General features: G+C 43.9%; 1 protein-coding gene across 4 annotated transcripts; it reads right to left on the bottom strand.

Moving 5' to 3' along the window:
- On the bottom strand, positions 1–25,468 carry Tmigd1 (transmembrane and immunoglobulin domain containing 1). Of its 4 annotated transcripts, none has more exons than NM_001382247.1 (7): positions 25,324–25,468; positions 11,942–12,119; positions 9,397–9,675; positions 6,263–6,541; positions 2,511–2,614; positions 1,093–1,133; positions 1–562 (listed from the first exon to the last, which is right to left on the bottom strand). In NM_001382247.1, the coding sequence occupies exons 2-7, from the start codon at positions 12,117–12,119 to the stop codon at positions 559–561; spliced, it is 885 nt and encodes a 294-aa protein (NP_001369176.1). In that variant the 5' UTR covers positions 25,324–25,468; the 3' UTR covers positions 1–558. The 4 variants fall into 4 exon arrangements, with proteins under 4 accessions (NP_001369176.1, XP_006534013.1, NP_001369175.1 ...); XM_006533950.2 differs by having other exon boundaries at positions 11,942–12,045; positions 25,324–25,342; NM_001382246.1 differs by lacking the exon at positions 25,324–25,468 and adding an exon at positions 14,372–14,429.

The following is a 25,468-nucleotide window of genomic DNA, read 5'->3' as shown; positions in this document are numbered from 1 at the left end:
TAAAATCTTCATGGTACAAAATTTATTCCACTTGAAGGAATGTCTTACATTCTGAGATTAGGTGTTCCCTCCTTTAGTCCCAAAACATTAATGAGATGACACTGAACACAAGAGACAGTTTGCATCTTTATTGGCTCCCTGGCATCTTAGAAACATCATTGTTCTATATTGGTCTCTGCTTCGAGTCTCACCTACTGCACTGATTTAGAGCATCCAAATGTCAGTTAATCTCCCATGTAGAAAACTATAAATCAAATAGTAAGTGGTTACCGATCTACTAGGAATATATTGAAAAATAATTAACATACTTCAGGAGTGACCTTACCAAAATCTTTCTATTCTGAACCCTTGCCCATTACACAGATCCATAAGTAGATCAAATTGGTCATAACAACTGTTTAGTAATTAACTAAATACTTCTTCACAACCTCTGACAATTTGACAGGAGTGAATTTAAAAATGGCAATAAATACAGACGACATTATACAAATCGAGATGGTCTTGATGCAAAACTCTTCCCGTGTTAGGTGGCAGCTCCGCTTTTTTTGTTTGTTTGTTTTATCTGAAATGAATCAAGAAATTAATTCAAATAATGATTGTAGCAATAAGAAGAAATTCAACACAAAATCCATTCTCTACAGCAGTAGGCCTCTGTTTGCTCTACAGGACCTACTTGCCATGCGCTGGCTAAAGGAACGCTGCGCAGAGGAAGCAGCATACAGGATGCAGGGCTTGCTGTGGGAACATGGTACAGCCTTGGCTCCTACCAGGACAAGCTCCCTCAGTCACTTGTGTGGCAATGCAGTTGTGCAAGCCCTGGCTAAACCTGCTTAGAGAATAGGCAGAAAGCCCCAAGGTGTTCCCTGCTCTGAGCAACCTTCCCGACTCTTCCTCTAAAGTGGAGGCGGGTTTCTCTCCACTCTGTGTTCTCCTCTGAACCCCTCTCCAGGGCCTCCCATCTCTGAAGGGGATTGCCTGGGATGGGCATTCTCTGTGGCTCATTGCTTAAGGAACTGATCCTCCCACCCCCACCCTCACCCCCAAACCCCCAGGCCCCACCCCCTACTGCCATCTCTGCCAGAGAGCACTTACAGAGCTGTTTCTGAATTCGGGTCATTCTTTTTCCCACAGAGCTAAAAGGCAAGCACAGGGTACATGTGAATTTACCTCCTTTTCCAAGGTCAGGAGTGAGCATTTTGAATGCATCAGCGTGGCTTTGGGTGCTGTGGAGCTAGAGTGCAGCCTTCTGTGTGGGCTCAGCTCATTTTCTTTGATTGTGTGGATAGATCTTTATTGAACTTTGAGAAGCTATAAGTCTTAATCAGGATGTTTCTAGGGCTCACAGGTCATATATACAATAGATAGATAGATAGATAGATAGATAGATAGATAGATAGATAGATAGATAGATAGATAGATAAAGATAAGTCAGTGTGTGTGTGTACATGGTGGAGGAGTGTCATGCCTTAGTCTATGTGTTGAGAACAGAAGACAACTTGCAGGTGTCCATTTTTTTCCTTATATGGGCTCCAGGATTTGAACTCAGGTCATCAGGCTTGGTCACAGTGCCCTTACCTACTAAGCAATCTTCTCTGTCCAGTTTGTTCTCTCCTTTTCCCTCTCCTTCCCTCTCCCCTCCCCCTCCCTCCTCCTCCTCCTCTTTTCCCTCCTCCTTCTCCTTTTTCTCCTCTCTCTCTCTCTCTCTCTCTCTCTCTCTCTCTCTCTCTCTCTCCTCCTTCCTTCCTTCCTTCCTCTTCTTCCTCCCTCCCTCCCATTCTTTCTTTCTCTGGAAAAATGTTTTGGACTAGAATAGAGGGTGGGGCAAGTTTCTTCTTGGGAAACATTGTTGCCCCAAATCAGATCTAGTTACTGTTGCATGGAGAAGGCAGCTCTCTGGCTGATGAGTTCAGCCTAGGGCATTCTGGCTCTGTTTAGAGGTTTTCTGTCATGTGTGCCCTCTTTGGCCCCAGTGATCTCACAGAGTCAAATGCGAGCCATTAGCCTAAGCATGCACATATTATGAGACACAGTACACAATGATGTCAACCATTGGACAACTCAAACTCCAGCCGGCCGCAGCAGAGCGTGTGGCTGTATCCAAGAGGAGAGCATGAAAACGTCTGTTCCTCTCTGTGTTTATTTATTGCACCAACGGTGCCATAGCAACGATAAAAGAGAAAGTTATTGATTGGGGTTTTTGTTTTTCAAAGAAGATTTGACTATGTAGCCCTGTTTGGACTTAAACTCAAGTTCTTCCTGCTTCTATCTCCCCAGCACTGGAAAACAAGTGTGCACTGTCTCACCTGGCAGGAGAGATTTAAAAGGAAGGAAAACCAACTCTAAAGCTCCCGTATTTCCCAGGCTTTGTTCATATGCATCTCTCTCCTTTATAAAGCAACACACAGGATGAATGCTAGAGCCTTGTACGTGATAGGTGTGCAGTCTACCACTGAGCATAGCGCCAGCCTCTTAGATGACTTGTGCCCCAGTAGCTCAGAATACTCAGGTACCTTCATTATTCTTTTCCTCCTAGAAAACAGGGCAAAAGCCATCGTCAGGACGACCACGACACAAGCAGCAATGATGGGCTCTGCCGGCATGACAAAAACTTTGTCTGTTGGGAAGGCAAATGCAGAGAGAGCAGTCAACCTCTAATACTTCATATTGCTGTGTTTCTAACATGAACCAAGCATGTGCACTTTGCATATAGCACCCTTTTAGTTAAATCCACCAAACAACCCTAAAAGATGAGGCATAATGGGGGTTTTGACAGGTTAGGCTACTTATCCAAAATCACAGAGTTAAATGACAAATGCAGATTTTGAACCCATTCCTTTGTGAAAGGAGTTTCTGAAATTTGAGTACCTCACCCAAAGTGACTGCTCAGCCATTTTGTGCTTTCTTTATTGTGTTTTTCCAACCCCATCCCCACCCCCAGACAGGGTTTCTCTGTGCAAGCCCTAGCTCTCCTAGAACTCACCCTGTAGACCAAGCTGGCCTCAAACTCGCAGAGATTGAACGATCTAAAGGCATGCGGCAGCACTGCCCAGAGCTAGCTTGCTTGTTTGCTTCTCTCCCCCCCTTCTCCCCCTCTTTCCTGCCACACAGAGAGCAGAAGCAAACTGAAGTCAATGCCTTCTCAAAAGCACAAAAGTTTTTAGGAAGAGTCTCAGAAGTGGAAAGAGAGGGAAGAGGGATGGGAGAACAAGAAGACAAAGGTGAAAAGGGCTCCCCAGACTGAGAAAGACGGGAGACATGAGTGGGTCTGAGGAGCAGCACCAACAGTAGTCTATACTATGTTAATGCCCCAGGCAGGTAAGACACTTAGAACATTGTTCTCAACTTGTTTGTTTGTTTGTTTGATTGGTTTGGTTTTGGTTTTTTGAGACAGGGTTTCTCTGTGTAGCCCTGGCTGGTCTCGAACTCAGACATCCGCCTGCCTCTGCCTCCCAAGTGCTAGGATTAAAGGCGTGCGCCACCACTGCCTGGCATGATTCTTGACCTAGATATGTGATGGGGTCATGACCCACAGGTAGATGCACTGCTTAAGAGCCTGGCTGCACACCATCTGTAAGGAAGTAGGACTCCAGTCTTCCCAACCTTGGCAAAGAGTTCCACCAGGACAGTGATGGGAACTATAGCCACCGTGCCTGCTTGGAAATGAAGTCCATTGACCTGTAACCTGACGCCCACCACACAAAGTTTATTTGTTTGCTTTTGGCTCCTGCTCAGGATATTTGGGGTGGGCGGGATAAGTAAATAAATTAAACATCCCTCAGGTTTTTTTTGTGTGTAGGAGTGCTAGGGATAGAACCCAGGGCCTAGCACATACCAAGCAGAAATTCTACCACTGAGCTACACCCCAGCTCCAAAGCATCCTTCACTCCTGCCCACTCTTAGCTGTTCCCCCTCCCCAATTATTCTCATGGTACCAACCATTCCATAGATGTGTGCCTGATGAGTCGTCTTGGAGAGCTCTGGCTTTTTATTAATTAACTCTGGGATATACTGAGGTATATCCTTACTAGAGACCGCTCTACTTATACAACAAACAAATTTATCAGGAAGCAAAGGCCAGGTGATTAGAGGTAGAAATCAGATTACAGTCACAGATCGGAATATCTTTTACCAAACTGGAAGTCAGGAAGCCACACGTGACAGCTTGCCTTCTACAAATCAAGCTTACTGACCTACTGGCTCACTTTGCATTCCAAGTTCCTGTTGGGAGACATGTCTAACCTCCTGCATTCCTTCCCTTGGTGTTCCTATCTGTGACCAGACTCGGTGTCCCCTCCCCCAGACCATTATGATAAAATAATTTCTAACATGTGGGTTGAATCTTATGCTGGCCAGGCGCTTCCCGTCGTTTTCAGCGTTTCCAAGCCTTTTAGAAACTTCCCCCACTGAGCTGTGAAGCCAGGGAGAGCCTGTGGAAAATTTGGCATCAAGTGCTACTGAGTGCCAGCAGCGGACCACGTGTGCTAGAAAGGCAAGCTGTTGACAGCCTGGGAAGTAACAGAGCAAAAAAAGAAATAAGAAAACAGGCTAGTTTGGCAGAATTCCACCCCAAACAAGTTTCTGCCCACCTAAAAGGCAATTTGCTGATTGCCATACAAGCTGTGTGATTTTTAGAAAATGTGCTTATAGAGCAATTATGCTTTTTTTTTTCCCTAACCAAGAGAGATGCTATAATCACCCAGTCTCCAAGTATGGTCTCATTGCTAATTAAGATGGCACCACATGAGGTTTTTACCCCATCAAGTTATTATAAAGACTCTGGGGAAGATTTTAAAAAGCCACAAGCTTCGAGGTGGTATTCCTTCCATTGCTTCTGCCCTTTGGACATGGGGCTGGGTTTTTTTTGTTGTTGTTCTGTTTTGTTTTAGGTTTTTGTTTTTGCTTTTTCAAGCTCCAAGGCACACTGTCATTGCTCTGTAGGACAAGTTAATAAACAGCTCAGTAACCACAGTGACAGGGCAGTCAACCAACAGTCACTCTCCCTTCCCACCACCTACTATGTTTATATCCCAGGCTCCCTGGTGTGGGGGGGAAATAAGGCCATGCTCTGGTGACAGCAGCCCAGACAAGCAGGCAGGAGGTTGGTTTGTTTCCTGGGAGATGGCAAGAAAGGCAATGAGTGAGTGAATGAGTAATGTTCCAGCCGGATGAAGGAGCCTCAGCTTGTCTGAGTACGTGCCCAAGACCAAATGTGTGCAAAGGAGCAGTGTGCCTCTGCAGCATCAAGCATTCCAATTTCCTCTTTGTCTGAGTAAAAAATCCAAGGAGGCGCGTGCATAGGGTGCACATACATATATTCAGGCAAACCCTCATACACAGCAAACTGAAGAAATCTTTAGAAAGGAAAAGAAGTCTAAGGAGAACACTCCAAACCTCCCTGGTTCTCCTTATCACAGAATGATAAACTTAAGTGTATAGCAAGCACATAATGCCAAGGGAGAAGGCTCTGATTAGCCATGTTCCCCATCCACAGAAAAGACTATGAACTCACAGCTAGTTCCTGCATACATCAGTGCTGGGGGAAATTTGTATAAGTCTCTTCCCCCAAAAAGCTGAACCAGAATTGCTTTCCGTATTGGTAAAAGATCTTAACTCGAAGCCAGTCGTCTATATGGAGTAGACATGATTCTTCTAATCTCTTTCTCTCTCTCTTTCTGAAGACAAGGTCTCACTGTGTAACCCTGGCTAGCCTAGAAATTGCTTTATAGACCAGGCTGGCCTTGAACTCACAGAGATCAGCTTGCCTCTACCTCTCAAGTGCTGGGATTAAAAGTGTGGGTCTACCATTCCTGGCTTAGAAAAAATATATATATTTCCCCCCTTTAAAAGCAGGTACTCTTCTGCTGAGTTACCCCAAAACTTTGCAGTGCCCAGGATCAAATACAGACCTCCTGCATACAAGGAAAGCACCCTCCCCATAGAGCCCTAGCCCCAGCCTCCAGCTCTTCTTAATGTTTGTTTGTTTGTTTGTTTTTCTGAGACATGGTCTCACTAAGTTACCCAGGCAGGACTTGAACTCATAATTTTCCCGCTCTGGACTTCAGTATTGCTGAGATTAAAGGCTTCTGGCATCAAGCCTGACTCAGACAGAATTCCTAAAGGAAATGTTCTTAGATGGGGATAATTTCCCAATGGAAATCTTCACTATAAATCATAACAGTCCCATCACTTGTCACTGATGACATTTACAGAGCCTGTTTCCTGACTTATGCACCACACTGAGCAATTGCTTGAAGAGAGTTACCTTTAACAAGCAGGTGGAAGTCCATGGTCTCCATTTTCAGAGATGAGCTGGCAATACAGCTGTAGGTCCCATTGTCAGATTTCTTGACTTTGGTGATGGACAACTGAAAAGACTCCCTTGTCTGGTGGATTTGGTGACGGCCTTTCTCTAAAACCAAGGCGCTGTTGTTTTTATACCACATCATTTGCGCTTGAGGGTTGGATTTCACGTTGCAAACCAAACTTACATCGCTGTTTTCCTCCACGGTTTGGAAGCCATTGCCACTTAGAAGAGGAGGAACTGTAAGACTCAAGCAGTCAAGATTCGTTAAAAGCATGCAGTAGTGAGTCCATTGTCAGCAATTCAAGTTCTTCCTTCCATCTTTCTCAGGGGCGTAATTCACCCCTTACACACACACACACACACACACACACACACACACACACACACAATGCCTATTGTTTACTGTGTACACAGCTAGGATCTAGGGCCTTGAGAGTAAATGGCAAACATTCAATTCCTCTCTTCAGAGAGCTTTAAAGGTAGTAAAGATAGACCATGAAGGGCGGGGGGAGGCTCAGCAGTTAGGGGCACTAGCTGCTCTTCTAGAGATCCCAAGTTCAGTTCCTGTTGCCTCCATGGCAGCTCACAACTGTCTATAACTCCAGCTACAGGGGATCTGATGCCTTCTTCTAGCTTCTGTGGGTACCAGGCACACACAGAGTGCACAAATATGCATGAGGCTAAAACACTCATATATATGTAATAATAAAATCAAATAATTTAAATAAAAATGTTTTTCCTTAAAAAAAGATATACTTGAAGCTGTATATGATGAGGAACATAATATATATAATAATAGCTGGGATAGTTGCACACACCTTTCATTCTAGCCTTTGGGAGGCAGAGGCAGGTAGATCTCTATGAGTTTTAGATCAGCCTGGTCAACATAGCAAATTTCAGACTGGTCAGGGTAACGTAGTAACTGTTTCAAAAGCAGTCCTCAGCCAGGTGTGGTGGCGCACGCCTTTAATCCCAGCACTCGGGAGGCAGAGGCAGGCGGATTTCTGAATTCAAGGCCAGCCTGGTCTACAAAGTGAGTTCCAGGACAGCCAGGGCTATACAGAGAAACCCTGTCTCAAAAAAAAAAAAAAAAAAAAATCAAAAGCAGTCCTCGTTTTCTGAGCAATAAAATAACCCAATTTGGACAAGGGTAGGCTAAAACAGCACAACACTAAAGACAGGCATGAGAGTTAGCACTAACTCCTGTTATGTCATTGACTGTGACTTTCAGACAGCTATTTAACTGTTAAAGTTTCAGTTTCCTCTGAACAAACAAAGAAACAAAAAGTTGGGTAGTAATACTTTGCTGTGAAAATTGAGACAGTTTGTGTAAAGAAGCGAATCTGCTGTCCTGCTAATACCTTTACAAAGTCGTGCCAACTACTACTACAAATATGCCAACTACCATTACAAAGGTCATTGTGTTAACTACCATTGCAAACATCGTGCCAATTAACTACTATTACAAATGCGGTGGTGATTTGGAAAGCTACGCACACCCTCAAGCTTTACATTTTGCCTGACTGCATTTGCCAAGGCCACATATTTACATTGGCTCAGTGGCCCTCTTACAAAGAATGCCAGCTGGGTGTGGTGGCACACGCCTTTAAGCCCAGCACTCGGGAGGCAGAGGCAGGCAGATTTCTGAGTTGGAGGCCAGCCTGGTCTACAGAGTGAGTTCCAGGACAGCCAGAGCTACACAGAAAAACCCTGTCTCGAAAAACAAACAAACAAACAAAGAATGCTGTGCTTCCAGACGCCATCCAGCTGTGGTAACTCTTGCCTCTATTGGAGGCTTAGTGAATCCTCCTGCCTCTGGTTACAGGGAGAACAGCTGTAGCCCATGGATGGCCAGACACATACATCCTCACCAAACAATTCCAACCCTCACCATCCACCAAGCCCTTCTCACATCTAGAAGGAAAAATGACCAAGCCAGGTTTCTGTTCTTGTCTATGTCCCTTGTATTTATTGGAAGAGGCTCAGGAAATTAATAAAATGGTTAAAGAGTGGGCAGTTAAGGAAGGAGGTAGGGGCTGGTGAGATGGCTCAGTGGGTAAGAGCACCCGACTGCTCTTCCAAAGGTCCGAAGTTCAAATCCCAGCAACCACATGGTGGCTCACAACCATCTGTAACGAGATCTGACGCCCTCTTCTGGAGTGTCTGAAGACAGCTACAGTGTACTTACATATAATAAATAAATAAATCTTTAAAAAAAATAATAAAGGAGGTAGACCGGAAGAAGAAGGGAAACGAGGCTTGTATCATCTGCATACTGAATATTTAGACCCTGCGTAGGCTGTGTTATTTATAACTTTCTCAGAAGAGTGACATTTTGCTGCTCTTTGGAATGAGCTTGAATTCTGTATCCATATCCGACAGGCATGTTATGTAGTAGTTGAGATACACAGGAGTTTTAACTATTTAATGTTAATGATTGTTTAAGCAAGTCCTCTATGCAGGAACACTGCCCTTTAAGAAAATCAGTGCAACTCAAGTAAAGCTAAAACATTCTCTTTGACATCCAGCCTACTTCCCGAATGCCTGCTGTTTTGTTATTATTGCTGTCTTTGAGATAAGGTCTCCATGTGTAGCCCAGGCTGGCCTGTAACTGACAATCCTACCTCAGGCTCCACGTCAGTGCTAGAATTATATAGCCTTGTACAACCAGGCCCTGCTGCTGATACAAATTAATGAGGAAATAGGAACATAGCTAAAAGGCATGGGCAGGCATGTTTCACAAAGAAGAATTAAGAATCCTCATTTTTAATTCAAGAAATGAATAGATCACTTGGGAGGCAGAGACAGGCATATTTCTGATTTCGAGGCCAGCCTGGTCTATTAAGTGAGTTCCAGGACAGCCAGGGCTATACAGAGAAACCCTGTCTCCGAAAAAAAAAAAAAAAAAAAAAAAAAAAGAATAGGCTAGACACAGTGGCTGCCTTTGAAAGACAGAGTCAGGACAATCACTTGAGCCCGTAAGTATGAAGCTAGCCTGGGCAATATTATGAGCCCATATGTGGGAGGGCAGGCATAGAATTTCAAATGCAGACATCCAAGACTGATTGGCATTTTCTTTCCCCTTCACTCACAGGTAACGTTCAGCACTACTGTAACGGACACCGTCTGATCGCGCTGTAGCTTGCAGGTAAAGCGGACTCCATTGTCACTTTCGTTGATGGGAGAGACACAAACAGAACTGATGTTGATTTTGTTTCCATTTTTCAGATCTACTATTCCATCTTCTCTGTACCAGAGAAGTTCTTCATCCTCGGTGTGGTTTTGAACAGCACATTCCAGAGATGCTTGGACACCATGTTGAGTGTCCAGAATATAGTTCTCAGTTCTACCATTCACAGTTAAAACAGAGCCTGAGGATATAGGGAAAAAACTGCTAAGACAGGCAGATATCTAACCAAGATGTCCATCCACAGGGGATTGCTTAAATGAATTAGGATACATCAAGGCAATCGAATACACTCTCAACAATTAAAAATAATTTTATCAATCTATATAGATTTACAAGGAGATTAAATATACAACCTATTCTGTTTGTTTGTTTGGTGAATTGTTCTCAAACTTCTGCCTCAGCTTGCCGAGTGCTGGGAAGTCAGGTGTGAGAGCAGGATATAATGTATTATTAGCTAAACTGAGAAAAATACTAAAAGTTGTGGCCTCCAAATTTTGCTCACCCAGAGATCTTTTATATCTTGATGCTAGACTCATACACAGGCCATCTGTTTGGTTGACAGAACTGCAGCCTAGGCACTGGAGCATTTGAACCCTAGGTGGTGCAAATGTACAGTGAAGTTTGACAACCAAGTTAGAAACCGTGTGTAAAATAATCTCAGAATAGTCTGATGGAAAACTATATGGGTTGTTCAAGAAGAAAAGTCTTGGGAAGATATCAAATATTTATATAGACTAGAACTGGTTGATATGGGGTTAAAGTGGAGAGATACCAAACTTGGCGTGCTTGCTTTGAGGGAGATGGGTAGAGCAGGAAAGCAAGGACTTGAAAAAGTCTAACAAAGTGGAAAAATATTAATACATAAGTCCAAAGGTAGAATATAAATGCCATCTCTAATAATTATCACAAGCATTGAAATTGAATATGTATAGGGACAAAAACTGACTTAAGCTGGGCGGTGGTGGTGCACACCTTTAATCCCAGCACTTGGGAGGCAGAGGCAGGAGGATTTCTGAGTTCAAGGTCAGCCTGGTCTACAAAGTGAGTTCCAGGACAGCCAGGGCTATACAGAGAAACCCTGTCTCGAAAAAAAAACCAAAAACCAAAACAACAACAACAACAAAAAAAACCTGACTTAAAAATACTTTTCTTGCTAGATAATAGGAATATGGACGAATTTGTTCTTGCATTCCTCATGTTTTAAAAATGGACAATACAGTAAAATTTAAATATGTTTAAATGGCTATGACCCATGAGGTAGACAAGGTTTTGTGGGGTGCACAATCAGGATGGTGTTTGTTTTCTTGAGGCAGGGTCTCACTATGTAGCCCTGGTTGTCCTGGAGTTAGACCAAGCTGGCCTTGAAGTCCCAGAAATGCCCCTGCCTTTACCTCCTGAGTGCTGGGATGAGAGGCATTCACCACCACAGTTTGCATGTTTTTGTTTCTGGGCTTTGCTCTGATTTTTAGTGATTTTTTTTTTCATTGCATAGTAAGAAATGCCTGAATTCCAGCTTTTATGTTCCTGGTTCAGAAGCAGGTAACAAAAGTTAGAGGTCCAGTTGCAGCTAGGTCAGCTTCCAAAAGATGCATCAATATAGTTTTTAATATGACAGTAAGTGTGACAGTGCCTGCAAACATACACACACACACATTCTAGGGCCAGAGGAGGGCATCAGGTGTCCTCCCCTGTTCTTTGTGTATTATAGCCTTGAGCAGAGTCTCACACTGAACCAGAAGCTTTCTATCTAAGCTCTGCTGGCCAGTAAGCTCAGGCTCCACCAGTCTCCACACCCCAGTGCTGGGGCCACAAGTACACGTAGCCATGCCCAGCCTTTACAATGCACGATGAAAATGCTAATTCTCATTCTTGCAGAGCAAGCATCCTTACAACCCAGTCAGTTCCCCTGCTTCCTTTCCTGCGGTTTCAGATCGAACCCGGAGCCTTTAAGCTGATGAAGCATTGGCTCTACTAACAAGCCACACCTTCAGTCTTCTGCCTAATTTGTTTTTTGGTTTTCTTTCTTTCTTTTTTTTTTAATCATGAAGAAGCGTTTTAAAACCTGAGAGAGGAGAGAAGCTACTTTGATGCAGGGATACAGATAAAAATGTGGATAATATTTTCCTGTAAGTGACATGTTCAAATACACAGAAGATTATCTCACTTGAAATTGGTACTAAAATACATTTAAAAGTGTGAAAAGTCTGATACAGTCTCAGAAGAACGGCACACTCCATCCTGTCTTATATAAATCAGAGCCATAAACAGGTTCCCCCCCCCCACTGTTTAAAATGTTTTCTGACTCTTGTAACCTGAATCATTTGTTGTACTGGGTAGCTATTCCAAACTCTAACTTAAAGTTGTTTCCAACATCTATAGATCATTATTTTAATTTACTTATTTAATTTTTTTAATCTAAAAAGAGGTCACAGACAATATTAACTTACTTGTTCTCCCCTGTGGCAAAGATAAAACCACTAAGAGAAGCTGGCATGCTTGCAGTGGCCCGGTGATCTTCCACACCATCTTTAATGAATGCAGGTTGGACCTTCTGGAGGCAAAGAATGCAGTTGTTTCTGTACTTTGCTCTACAATGAGCTTATGAACTTTCTTCCTATTAGGCATCTAAAATAAAGTCCCAAGTGAGTCACCCCAGTTATAACGGTACACTCCTAGTTTTTAATTAAACAAGTCTCAATAAATTCTTTTAGTTTTAACTTTTTTATGGCAATGAAAAAAAAACTATAATGATATAGACATAGATATCAGAGGGGGAAAAAAACTTCCCTAGTGGGGAGAAATGTGTCACTTTGACAGAAAGACAAATGAATTTTCCATTCTCAGGTGGCCCTAACTGAGCAAAGTCATTCTTTGTTGAGAGTCTCTCTCGGGTCATATTTGGAAAGCTGTTCTCCAATCAGAGAATTCTTTTAAAATGCTTATCTTATGTGTTTGGGTATCTCACTAGCATGTATGTCTGTGTACCACTTGTGAACCTGGTACCCAAGGAAACAAGAACAAAATATTGGATCCCCTGGAACTGGAATTGCATATGGTTGTTCGCTGCAGTGTAGGTGCTGAGATTTAAACCCAGATCCTCTGCAATAGCAGCAAGTGCTTCTGAGCACTACAACATCTCTCTAGGCCATCATGGACAGTCCTTGAAATTACTGCAGTTTCAATCGTGCCCACTCGCTGCAGACATGGAGACTATCAAGAACAAATAAACAAGGTCTCCTTGTTTCCTTCTGCACACTCCTGCCTCATCCTCCTAAGATATTCCAGGTATGTCTGGAGAAAGCATGCATACATTATTTCCCTTACAGATAGCTCTACTGTGCCTCAAGTGTGAAGAGTCCTGGTTTGATGCTCAGAACTGCAGACAGATAAAGAGGAGTGCTGCTACTACTACCACTACTACTACCACTACTACTACTACTACTACTACTACTACTACTACTACTACTACTACATATATAACAGAAACATGTATTGAATAACTTCTAGACACAATAATAAACTTCATAGATATTTATTCAATCACAACTAAGCCTGACAATCATATTTCTGTTTTCTTTCAGACAGAGTCTTTCTCCAGAGCCCTATCGAGCTACACAGGAATTTACGACACTCCTGGCTCCTAAGCACCAGGATTAGTAATGTGCACTACCATGCTCCATAACAATTAACCTCTTGACCCAAGAATGCAATTTTCCCAGAACATTTGCACAAAACCAGCAAATGTTAGGGTCAGGATTCCAACCCGAGACTGCCAAGGCCACACTCACAACTGTCCTTCTGACTAAAGTAATATTCATTCCCTTCAAAAGATGCTCTGAGCCTCTTCTAGTCCCTGGTCCTTCCGTTTGCACTAATAACTTGGTATTTTGTCCTTTATCATGAATATTAGCTGTATCATGAATATAAGCAGGAAATATACATCTGACTAATTCGAGGCACCTCTACTCCTCCCTTGCTCTAGGCTTGTCTTGACAGGACCAAGGGTGCTTCCTACCAGGGAGGCCTCTACCAATATTTTAATAAGATGCGATTACTAGTAGCCAGAGCATTTTGTAATTGAAATTTTCTTGTCCAAAATATTGCTATGACTCTATTATAAGAGCGAGGACCTCAGGACCAGTGAGATGGCTCAGAGGTAAAAGTGCTTGTTAGTGTAAGCCTGATAACCTGAGTTTGACCCCCAGATGCCATGTAAGAGAGAACAAACTCTTAAAGTTGTCCTCTGACCTCCACGTGTGTGCTGTGGCATGTGTAACCCCAATATCCCCCCCACCCCCCACGCACACACTGTGAAAAAGTGATGGTTTCAGAACCCGATCATGCATGGAATTTTCTTAGTAGATGGGAGAGAGAGCACTGCTGCAGCATGTAGGAGGTTCTGGGTTCAATCCCCAGCAACACAAGGATACATGGAGGTTTAGAAAGGAGAGCCCTCCAAGAATGATAAAACCGTAACTTTTCTCAAGTATAGTCTAATATAGGGCCTGAATAAAAACTCAAGAGTGCCTGGGCTGTGGTGGTGCACACCTTCAATCCCAGCACTCCGGAGGCAGGAGCAGGTGGATCTTTGTGAATTCCAGGCCAGCCTGGTCTACAGAGTGAGTTCCAGGCCAGTCAGGAACTTCAGAACTACACAGAGAAACCCTGTTTCAAAAAAACCAAACTAAAGAAAACAAAACAACAACAACAACAACAACAAAATCAACCAAACAAACCATTAAAACAAACAAACAAAACAAAACAAAAAACTGGAGAGTTTGAGGCTGTACACTACCCTGAGAAGGGGAAGAACCAATGGTCTCTTGCTTTCTAAGACGCCAAAGTTTCCAAATAAAGTCCCTTGTCTAGCCACTTACCTGCTGAGCTCCCAGCAGCTGACTTCCTCACCTAGCTCTTCCTCTGCCCAGGAGCCCTGAATTATGTCCCCGACATGATCCTTTATAATACTTGAATTTGAACACTTTATGACAGTAGGGTCAAGTAACTGAGATAAATTGGGTTCAAAGTCTGTTTCCCTTTCTGGATTCTTAGAGAAGACAGTAATTGTGAAGCACATCTTCACAAGGTCTAAGCCTTTCTGTACCCAGGTTACTAGGAGGGGCCGGATATTACTAACACGGGTGTATTGTTCCAGGGAAGCCTGAACTTGTGCAAAAATCCAGAGCACATCTCACCCAACACTGCCTGACAGCTGTGACAGGACAAGTCCGGGGAGAGGCTTGACTTTCACAATCAGTGACAACTGAAGATTTTGCATAACTTAATTATTGAAAGATTTTTACCACCAGTCACCCGAGCCCAGTGCTGAAGCTATGCCAAGCAACAAGAGGAAGTTTTAGCTCCTTGAGGCTCTGACTTCATTGGGAAACCAGAACAGGACACTTCAACTAAAATTATTTTATTGGTAAAAATACTTAAGTTACTCAACGGGTAAAGCCCACACAAAACCCTAATGAGGCAGCTGAAATCCCAGCACTCCTACAGTGAGATGGGAGGCTGAGATGGGGATGGAGAAATTAGAATCCCCAGAAGGCCACTTGCCATACTAGATATATGTCAATCAGAGTAGAAGATGAAGACCAACACAAAATGTTGTCTTCTGACTTCCACATGGGCATGGGTGTGCCCATGTGTGTGCACACACACTCTTGCATGCACGCACCACCTAACATACTTTATGTTAGTGTTACTAATGAACATTTTATGTGTCAAGAACTATTGTTTCCATTCATCAAAAAATATGACATTTATGATCGTCTAGACTTTACCTCCATATTTTTTTGTTGCTGGAGATCAAACCCAGAGTTTTATATATGCTAAGCAAGCACTGTACCACTGAGGTACATCCCGAGCTTTCTCCATTTTTGTTTGGTGGGTTTATTTTTTTAAAGGAAGGTCTCCTATAGCTTAAACTGGCTTTGAACTCGCTGTGTAGCCAAGGCTAGTTATTACTCCTGATCCTCCTGCCTTCACTCCCAAGTGTTAGGATTACAGGTGTGTGCCATCATACTTGGCACTGTCCATAGCTTTGAGCACATTGGGTAACCACACCAGAGATCTATTTCTTTCTGTTTATGTGACTTTGAAAGTTATCTAACCCCTAGGAGCCTTTGGTTCTTCAGGAACACAATAGCAATAATAACAGTGCCCTCCCCACAGAGTCACTGTGAGGATTGAGTGAAATGGAGCATGCTAAGCTGCTGTACAGTAGGCGCTTCATAAGCCATAATTATTACTGTTATGAAGATAGGCTGGTCTAGCACTATTCATGCAAGGATCATCATTAAGAGAGGCTGCTGTTAGTCAACAGGTGCAATACACCCACCCCAAGCAGGCTTGGGGTTTACTTCTCAGTGGTACAAGAGCCGTATGTCTTCTATCATTTAAAAATGAGTTTATCAGGATTGGAGAAGTGGCTCATCGGCTAAGAGTGCTTGCTATTCTTGCAGAGTATCAGAGATTGGTTTCCAGCATCCATGACAGGCAGATCACACTGCCCAGGACCACCAGCTCCAAGGGATCGGATGCCCTCTTCTGGCCTCCACAGGTACCTGCACACACCCACAGAGAGACACAAATAACTTTCAAGAATGAATTTTGAAAAGGACTGATTCAGCCTTTGGATCTGGGTCCCTTCAAAGTAGATCTTAAGATAAATCTTTGAGTGCAAGTAGTTCATCTCACAGCCATCTCAGGAAGAGGGGATCAAGGAGGGAAATTACCAAAGGGTGTGCTAGTGAGCAAGTTACTTCTAATGTGACTCCTGGGATGAGTTCTTTGCAATACTCAGTCAGTTCGGGCAAGGCAAGAAGCTTGAGCAATTAGGCAACAGTCCAGTGTCTTTCCACCTTTGGCTGAGTGCCAATAACACCACAGCACTTCCAGTAGAGACACACAGGAAGCTGCTTGCTTTCTGGAAACAGTGGGTAAATCCTATGTAGGCCATGAGGATATGGGTAGGGCACTGATAGCAATTTCTATACCTAGGTATTAGATGATATTAGGAAACAATGTGGAAGAGTGTCCCAATTCTCAAGAGATGCCTTCAAACTAAATGTAAGGGTTAAGTGTCACGATGATTACAACCAACTTTCAAATGAGTCAGCAAAAAAAAAAAAAAAAAAAAAAAAAAAAAAAAAAAAAAAAAAAAAACCAGGGCTGAGGTGCAATCTCCAGCAACACAAAAGACAAACCAACAGACAGAATAAACATAGTAAATGTTAGCTGATGTCTACTGCATACAGCTAAGGGCTATAGAGATCTTCACTGGCTATCCTTTCAACTTCTGTGTATGTTTGAATACTGAAATGTTGACATAGTGTATTAAGCAGGTATTTATTAAATATCGATTGTGTACTAAGTGTTTGGAATGCCAGTTCCATCCAAACCAATTATGATGGCTCTGTCCTGAATTAGGGAAAGGTGCCTTCTGAGTCTCTGTGTAAAACTGTTGAAGTAACTCAACAAACCTCAGGCTTCGCAACATTCAGTGGGTACCCTGGGGGATGCTCAGAGGAGCAAGACAGCTCCCATGGTGGGAGTTAAAAGTATGGAGTCTTACTTTTAACTTTAACCCAACTGCAAAGTGGAAATGACTCTAGTCAGTCTAGAAAAACCTAATAAGGAAGCCTGTGAGCCCCATGGAGGGCCTTTGGGTAATGAGAAAGGATTTCCAACAAGAATATGGTTGCATGGTGGTCCCCCATTTGGAAATGATGTGATTGCCCAAAGTCATATAAATTACTGAAACAGTCCCCTCTCCTGGAACTGAGGAATAAAGAAAATAATTTTCCCACTAGCAGTTAAGTCCAGCAGTTAACCTAAGCCTTAGGACTATGGCTGTCTAGATATTAGTAGAGTTCAGGGCTTGGGTAGGGGCAAGTAGCAGGATACATTTTTTTTTTTTTTGCATGCCTGGGACCCTGGATTTCATCACAAGAACAACAACAAAAAAATTGTTACTCCACAACTTTCACATGTAGCTTGGGCCCAGGAGAGGGGTAGCCTTAGTTTGTAAGTTCTCAGAATAGTGACCCATCTGCTCTACATTCCCAAGACCCAAGCCTTTCTGGAAAGGTACCAGAGAAGGAGTCAAGGACCAGGAAGTTGTGGCTTTCTGATTAAGACAAGTAGGAGATTTATGGGGTTGGAGTGGGCAGAAGTGTGGCTTATAGGCACTAAAGCATGAACTTAGCACGTATACACACATCGCACTCACATGAACAAATACATCACACCCCCACTCACACATGCACACTCACATACACACACACTCAGGAACATATCTAGGTACCGTTCCTTCATCAGCTCTGAAGAGACTCTGGAGTCTTAATAAGCCTCTCAGGTGGCTGTGCTATAGCGACTCAGTAGCTTTCGAATCTCGAGAGCTATGGACTATGGAACTAGGTCTGGATCACAGAGACGAAGTAAAATCCCTTATCAAAGGGAAGGATCTAGCACTGCAAGTCAGTCACGCAAGAGGCATGAGCTGAAGAAAGGAAGAGACAGCAGGACATTCAATTCAGCACAAATTAGAGATGCTTGTTAGGTGCCCAGCCCAGGAAGGGACTATGTACCTTGGGCTGAACTGTTTGTATACAACAACAGGGTCACAAACTAGGAGGGCTGCCCAAACAAGTCACTGAGAATACAACTGGAGGTTATAGAATGAAAGAAAAGGGAGGACTCCGGCTGTCACACCCTAGTGATCTCAGAGCAGCTTTTGGACCACTGCAGGCCCCCACAGGGTCAATTCTTCCTCCCAGAATCCACCAGTGCCCTCTAAACTGCTTTAGGTGATTCACAGATGTGATGTACACCTAAGATTCCAGCTATTCGAGACTGAGGCAGGTGAATTGGAAGTTTGAGGCCAGTCTGGGTGGCACAGTGAGTTCAAGGCCAGCCTTGAATGCTTAGGCAAGTTAGCAAAGCCCTGTCTGAAAATGAAAGTAAGATGCAAGTCAATAGGAGAGTGTTTGCCTCCCTGGAGGCCCTGGCTTAATCCCCTGTTTAAAAAAAGTCACGTGGCCTCCAGAATTTCTAGCTTAAGCAACTTCCCATTCCCTGTTATTAGATTGCTCATCACCAAAAACTTTAGCCCTGGAATCAAGACTTGAATTGCCACAGAGCTGTAGCTCAGTGCTATTAGAGAATATGCTTGATTCATGCCCTAGGACCAATAACAAACAACAACGAAAGCATGAAACAGAGACGTGAGGCTAGAGGGATGTTCAGCTTTTAAGAGCATTCGTTACTCTTTCAGAAGATGGGCATTCAGTACACAGCGCCCACATGGTGGCTTATAATTGTCTGTAATTTCAGTTCTAATGAATCCATTGCCCTCTTTTGGCCTCTGTGAGCACCAGGCATGTACATGGTACACATACATACATGAAGGCAAAACACTCATACACATAAAATAAAAGTAAATAAATCTTTAAGCCCCACCCCCAAATCCCTGTCTCAGGTTTCCAGAATTAGCAAGTGAAAATATAGAACACCCCCACACACTGGATATAAACTTTAGGTAAATAATACTTTGTAAACGCAGATATGTCCAGTACTATGATTAATGTGGTAGGTCATGAGAAAGTAACACTTGGCTATAAATACACCAACACTTAAAAAAAAAACAAAAAACAAAACATTGTTTCTCCAAAATGCAAATGTAGCTAGGCTCTTAATGTGACTTCCTGAACTACTATAAAATAGCCCAGAGCATTGGGAAAGCTGCCAAATCTGTATGCTGTGAGTGTGTGTGTGTGTATGTGTGTGTGTGAGAGAGAGAGAGAGAGAGAGACAGAAAGACAGACAGACAGACAGACAGACAGAGAGTCTCTCCCTCTCTGTGTGTATGTGTGTTCAGGTCGGTCTGGTACTGCTATGTATTCAGATACTTAACACTGGCCCCCAAGATCTGGTTGCAGTCCAGACAAACACATTCTCACATACACAAAGATGATGTTGTGTAAACTTTGCTCATTTTTATTCTCTGACTGGTTAAATAAAAGTGTGAGGTAGAAACTTAAGGGTTCTTTGGAGAGTCAGTTGTGTTGGATAGTGCTTTGCTGGGGTAAACGCGTGAAGGAGTGTTTTCCTGAAGTGGACACAGGTGAAAGGCTAAGGCAGGGACTCGTGAAGAAACATTTTGTTGAAGCAGTCACAAGTGAAAGGATGTTCTGCTAAAGCAAGCACGCGAAAAGATTCTTCGCTAACGACAGATATGTATTGGTCCTGTATTTGAGCTCCATTTGTCAGGACTTCATAGAGAGAAATGCACCAAAAAACTTTGGGTGGTGTGCCTTGTCGCTTCCAAGGACTCTGGCTGATTGGCGGTGTGATGTCAGCTGAAGCAAGACTCTGAGCTGAGGCTGAGCTTGGCTTGCTTAATAGAGCTAGCTGTACAACACTTGATGATCTTCACTGATCTTCACTTCGATGAGAGAGGCACAGCTGGGAACTTATCTTGGCATTCCTGCTGGTCCCTCCTATTAACTTGTTTCCAGGCTGAGGCCCGGCCGGCTGTCTCTACTAGGAATGCCACCGCTGCTGATTTGTGTTTACAATCCCAACTCGACTGAACTAGACTGCTGGTATAGCCCATAAAGTGTTTGTGAATGAATCAAGCTGCTGCTATTGACCCATGAACAACACTGCCAATATCCTGACAGCATAGATGGGAGTTGCTTCAAAGAACCATCTCTAAACAAGTCCACTAACACCCCCCATCCTGTCTTTTCCACTATCTCTGGTGGGTGATGGGCTAAAAGAGAGGTTAAAACGTTTAAGAACCATCATTAAAAATAAATTTTAAGGCTGGGCAGTGGTGGCCCAATGCCTTTAATCCCAGCACTTGGGAGGCAGAGGCAGGCAGATTTCTGAGTTCGAAGCCAGCCTGGTCTACAGAGTGAGTTCCAGGACAGCCAGGGCTACACAGAGAAACCCCCATCTCAAAAAACAAATAAACAAACATAAAAAGTTAAAAAGATTTGTTTTAATTAAAAAAAATTACAAAAGCAACTGATAGCTACTTAATGGGGAGAATAGAGGTAGATGGGGCTTCAGTTCCAGGCTGGGGATCTCAGGTAGTGACCAGGAGGGGGAAGGGAAGAGGAAGGGGGAGGGGGAGTAGGAGGGGGAGAGGGAGAGGGAGAGAAGATGGAGAGAGTGGGAGGTCCAGGATGGAGATGGGATGGACCAGGATCACATGGCTGAGAGACGCACACCCTGAGGACAGCTGGAAAACAGCCAGCTTAGCATAGAAAAATCGCTTAGGGGTAATCACCACTCAGTAACTCTGCTAAAGCTGATTAAATAAGTTGATAAGACTCTGCCTGAGTTATTGGGGGGCTCGATGGGTCACACTAAGAACTAATAGTTATTAAATAACTAACAACAACATGTGTGCGTGTGTGTGTGTGTGTGTGTGTGGTGTGGTATGTACATTTTCCTACGGAGATGGCCTCTCAACCTGAGATGAACAGACTTAGACATCATCTTACCCTCCAGTTTACTATACCAAAACCAAAATCAGTTCCTCCCATCCATCCCATCACTTTCTTCCTCTTTCCCTCTATGAATTTTGAATCTGAAGTGTGGCTGAGAACTGGCTTTTACTGGGTACCTGTCTCTTGCTGACCCATTCCTTCCTTGCTTCCACTTAAAAGGTATCCATGGTAGTTGCCATTTCACAGGCAAGGATGGTAGGTTTAATGGGCCTTGAGTTAAAGAGGACAAAACTAAGAAAGGGCGTGGCTCCCTGGTGGATCGATTGCTCCCCTAGCATGCATAAAGTCTAGGTTTTATCTCCAATATAAAAACAAAAAAACAGCAAAACCAGACCAGAAAACAAAAATACTGGTAACCCAGAAACCCAACTATACATGTTCCCAAGATATCTGTGCCCTGACCAAATCTCCTCCCTCCAGTTCATAGCATAGTAGTAACGGTGCCATTCTGATTTTATCTTTTTCCCCTCTGTGTGTATGTGTGTGTCTGTGATATATGCTTGTATGCATACACATGTACGTGCATGTGTTGAGACTATGTGTCAATATCTGGTATCTTTCTCTGTTACACTTCACCTGTTACTTTGTTTCGTTTTTAAGATAAGGTCTCCCTATGTAGCCATGGCTGGCCTAGAACTCACTGTATAGACCAGGCTGACCTCTAACTCATAAAGACCCATCTGTGTCTGACTCCCCAGGACTGGGATGAAATGCGTGTATCACTACACCAAGCTTTGCCCTGTTTTTTGAGTCAGCATTTCTTAATGAATCTAGAGCTCACAATTTTGGCTAGATTAGCTGGTCAACGAGCCCCCAGATATACCTTTCTCCTCACCCCACACATCCCTTGGGTGCACTCTGACACATCTGGTTTTGACCTGGGCACTGGAATCTAGACTTAGGCCCTCACAGTTGTGTATCAAGCCCTTCACCCACCCATGCATCTCCCTGGTCCCTTTATCTTATCGTTGACACAGGATCTCGCTATGTAACTCAGACTAGCTTCAAACTCCAAACCTGCTCCAGTCTCCATACTCTTCCTGCATTTGAAGACAAGGTTAAGAACCAAAGTAGGTGACCTTTGTGAGTGACCACTAGGGGTCACTTCGCACCCACAATGTTCTGGAGCTAGGGTTGAGATCCATCCTCACAGGCCAGTTACTGACAGGACTGGCCTACTCTGATCCAGCGGGGAAGGGATAAGTGGGAAGGAGATGGGGAAGGAAAGATGGGGACTTGAGGGGGAAGAGGCTGGGATACAGAGAGAGCAATGCAGGATGACATGAGTCCCTTAGGACAATGCCTTCTATTATCCGTGTGGATGACTGAAATGGAAAGAGAATTCTAAGACTTCCTCATCCAAAAAGGGAGAGGAAGTGGTGGTGGCACCCCCAAACAAGACGGTCCACCAACTGCCTCACCTGCAAAGTCTACTTTCCTTCTCAGTGGTCCGGCCTCAGAACTGACTGGCGCAAGCTAATGGAGCCTCAGCTTCAGGTACTATCATTTGCACAGACCTCTTTAAAGGCCCTCGCCATTAATCACTAAATGTTTGGAATCTGGTACTCTTTTCCTTAAAGGGGCCTCTCCATTAGAAGCATCAAGCCCCACGGGTCCTGGCTTTAGCCCCCACTGGCTCCAGTACAGAGGTTTGAAAGGGAGAGGAAAAGGAGGCCAGGGGTTCCAAAGGGAAGTACCCGCCCCAAGACTAACAAGGGAGGGGCTTCCTGTGGGGGTCGAGGGTTCATTCAAGGGCCAAAGACCCCAGCAGCTACTTCACTGCCAAGGGCTGATGAATTATGGGGCCATCAGAGGTGAGGGAGTCCTCCTCCTGCTGGCCTGAAGGTTCCTGTGGCTGGCAGCAGTTTGCCTGAATCTTTACAGACAGGCCTGCCCCATCCTGTTAGCTGTTTCCTGAATAAACAATAGTCTTGCCAACCATTGTGTCGATTTTGAAAGAAGGAGGGGGGAAAACCTCCAGAAGGAAAGTTATAGACTCCCTAAGCTGTGAACTTTGCAAAGGGATAAATGATAAACCAGGAAGCGACCTGCTTGTAGTTCCGGTATCTATCAGTCCTTGGTTAACCTCCATTTACCTTTCCCAACACCTGAGGTCACAAAATGCCCCAAATCCCATCCCACGGGATTTGAGATCTGAGTTCAAGAGCTTGGCTGCCTTGCCAATAATTTCCTTTTGCAAAACTAGTCATTTTCGAATTTGGTATACAGTGCAATGGGCAAATGGACCTGGTTCTGTGAGGAGTTTGTGGGGAATAGGGCACTATGGGGAGAGAGGAAGAGATAACATTCCCACATAACAGCTGGAGGCTGCCTCACTTGACTCCAGTGTCTCCCTGAGCCAAGGAGGAAGTGAAAGAAAAAAGAGCGGGTTCAAAAGAGGGTCCAGAGGCCCAGAGTCCACTAAATGGTCTGCCAGCTTTGGAGACTCCACCCCTAACAGGGTGCTCTCTGCTACAGCTTCAATAAACACCTGTCTCACCTTTTCTGTCTTTACTTCCTTTGTCCTTGGGCCTTCAACACTTTGTCCGCCTCTGGAGAGACCTAGGATATCTGGCAAGGCAGCCATGGCTCTTGGTACCATTCCATAACAAGATGGACAGTTCTGTTTGGGAGCCGTGATGGGTTCAGGGATCAAAGTTCAAGCAATATGCACAAGGCTAGGGGCAGATGACATGAGGAACCAAGGGGCTCTCTGGTTTTTAAATGAACCACAGTGGTGGAACCCGACTGGTCCCAGCAGCTGAAAGACACTGCTCAGAACTGCCTGCTTCTCTCCCAACTCCACATCCAGTGATTTTAATCAGGGACTTAAAATTGGCCAAGGTGAAAGTATTTATATAATCGAAACTGGAAACCACCACAAATCCAGGCCCTCCTCTCCAGAACTGTCAGACATTTACCAGATTGTTGTGCCACCTCTAGCACACCTAGCACCCAAACTGCCAGCAGTCTCCGTATTTGTCTATGCATGGGCACACAGAGAGCATCTGCATGTGCTCCCCATTACAGTCAGCAAGCTTCCTTGTTCTGTTACGCAGACATTTTAAGTACTTCCCTCCTTATTACATCCAGATCCCAGATAGTTATCCAATTTCTTTCCTTTATAATCTGTAATTGCCCTTGTATCATTTTTGGAGGGTGCCCTTGACCTAGGGACTACGTGCCCTACGTGCAAAACCTTCTGTGGCAATAATCCAGTCAGGATAGCGAATTACCCTGTCTTTGCACAAGTGAGTTAATATAGAGACCACCACTGACTAACACAGTATCATTCAAATGGAAACTGGGTCATAATTTGCTGTCTAGGCTCCTTTGCAATGGTAGAGACGGCTGCATTGGCCTCAGCCCTGATTGGCACATCATCTACCAAGCTCCACCCCATGTCCTGACTAGTGTTCTTCCAAAGAGCTCAAAGTTCTTGCGGAGTCCCCACATCCTGTCCCTCTAGGGCACTGAGGAGTTTTACCTGAGCATCTTTGTATCAGGAGCAGGCAAAGAGAAGTCACCTGGTCTGCTCAGGCCAGCCCCAATGATGGCTATCTCAGCATGAAGACCATTAGCTTCAAGATAAAACATGGGAAAATAGGCAGGAGGAAATGGCCACCCACATGCCCACTTCCTGCCGAGTACTGCCATAATACATAATTTGAGGTACTAGAGGTATTCAGTGGTACAATATTTGACTAGCATATGCAAATAAGTCATCACACACACACACACACACACACACACACACACACACACACACACACCAGGAGGATAGGGGAACAGTGCTGGCTATAAGGGTACACCTCTGTAATCCCCACTGTAATTGGAGGTTTAGACAAGAGGATCTTATGTTCAAAGCCAGTCTGAGTGACGTAGTGACACCCTGTCTCAGTAAACTAAAAAAACAAAACAAAACAAAACAAAATCCCACCATACAGCTCAAAAATAGTTGATTTAAAATTTTAAAACTTTAAGTCAAGTTGCACAACAAGACTTATAAGAAAAAAACCCTGACATGCTTCTGTCTGCAGCTCCCTTCTTCTAAACCTGTCCGCCAAAGCATCTCTGTGTAAGATTCTTAACTTCACTCTATAGGTCACTATCTTCAAGGTGGATTACTGCAATAATGAGTACAGTCACTTCATTTGGTTTCCGTGGTATACTTATGTCTAGAACAGTGGTTAGCACATGGTTAATATCTGTTGAAACCACACTCTCCCCTCCCATCTGTGCTGAGGTTTGAACCCAGTGCTCTAAGCTTCGCTTCCAGGCCTAATCGCTTTTTGACTTACTCATTGGCCTTCAGCTTCGTGAGACCACATTTCCATCTTAGGTCTCCAACTGCTTCAAGGTTCTGCCAAGGTTTATTAGTTCTCTGCGATGCCGTTTATGCCTTTGTTTCTTCTACCACAACTACAGATGATATCTCTGGAGTCT

The sequence above is a fragment of the Mus musculus genome, chromosome 11 (assembly GCF_000001635.26).
Source record: "Mus musculus strain C57BL/6J chromosome 11, GRCm38.p6 C57BL/6J".
NCBI classification, from domain to species: Eukaryota; Metazoa; Chordata; class Mammalia; order Rodentia; family Muridae; genus Mus; species Mus musculus.
This window is presented reverse-complemented; position numbering and strand designations above follow the sequence as displayed.

Bases quoted from the DNA above. Each gene is read 5' to 3' on its own strand.
- Tmigd1 (NM_001382247.1), bottom strand. From the start codon at position 12,119: ATGCCTAATAGGAAGAAAGTTCATAAGCTCATTGTAGAGCAAAGTACA. The intron at 9,676-11,941 runs GTAAGTTAATAT...CTATATCCTCAG, and splicing joins TTTGCCACAGGGGAGAACAA to GCTCTGTTTTAACTGTGAAT. The intron at 6,542-9,396 runs GTGAGTGAAGGG...TGAGTCTTACAG, and splicing joins AGTAGTGCTGAACGTTACCT to TTCCTCCTCTTCTAAGTGGC.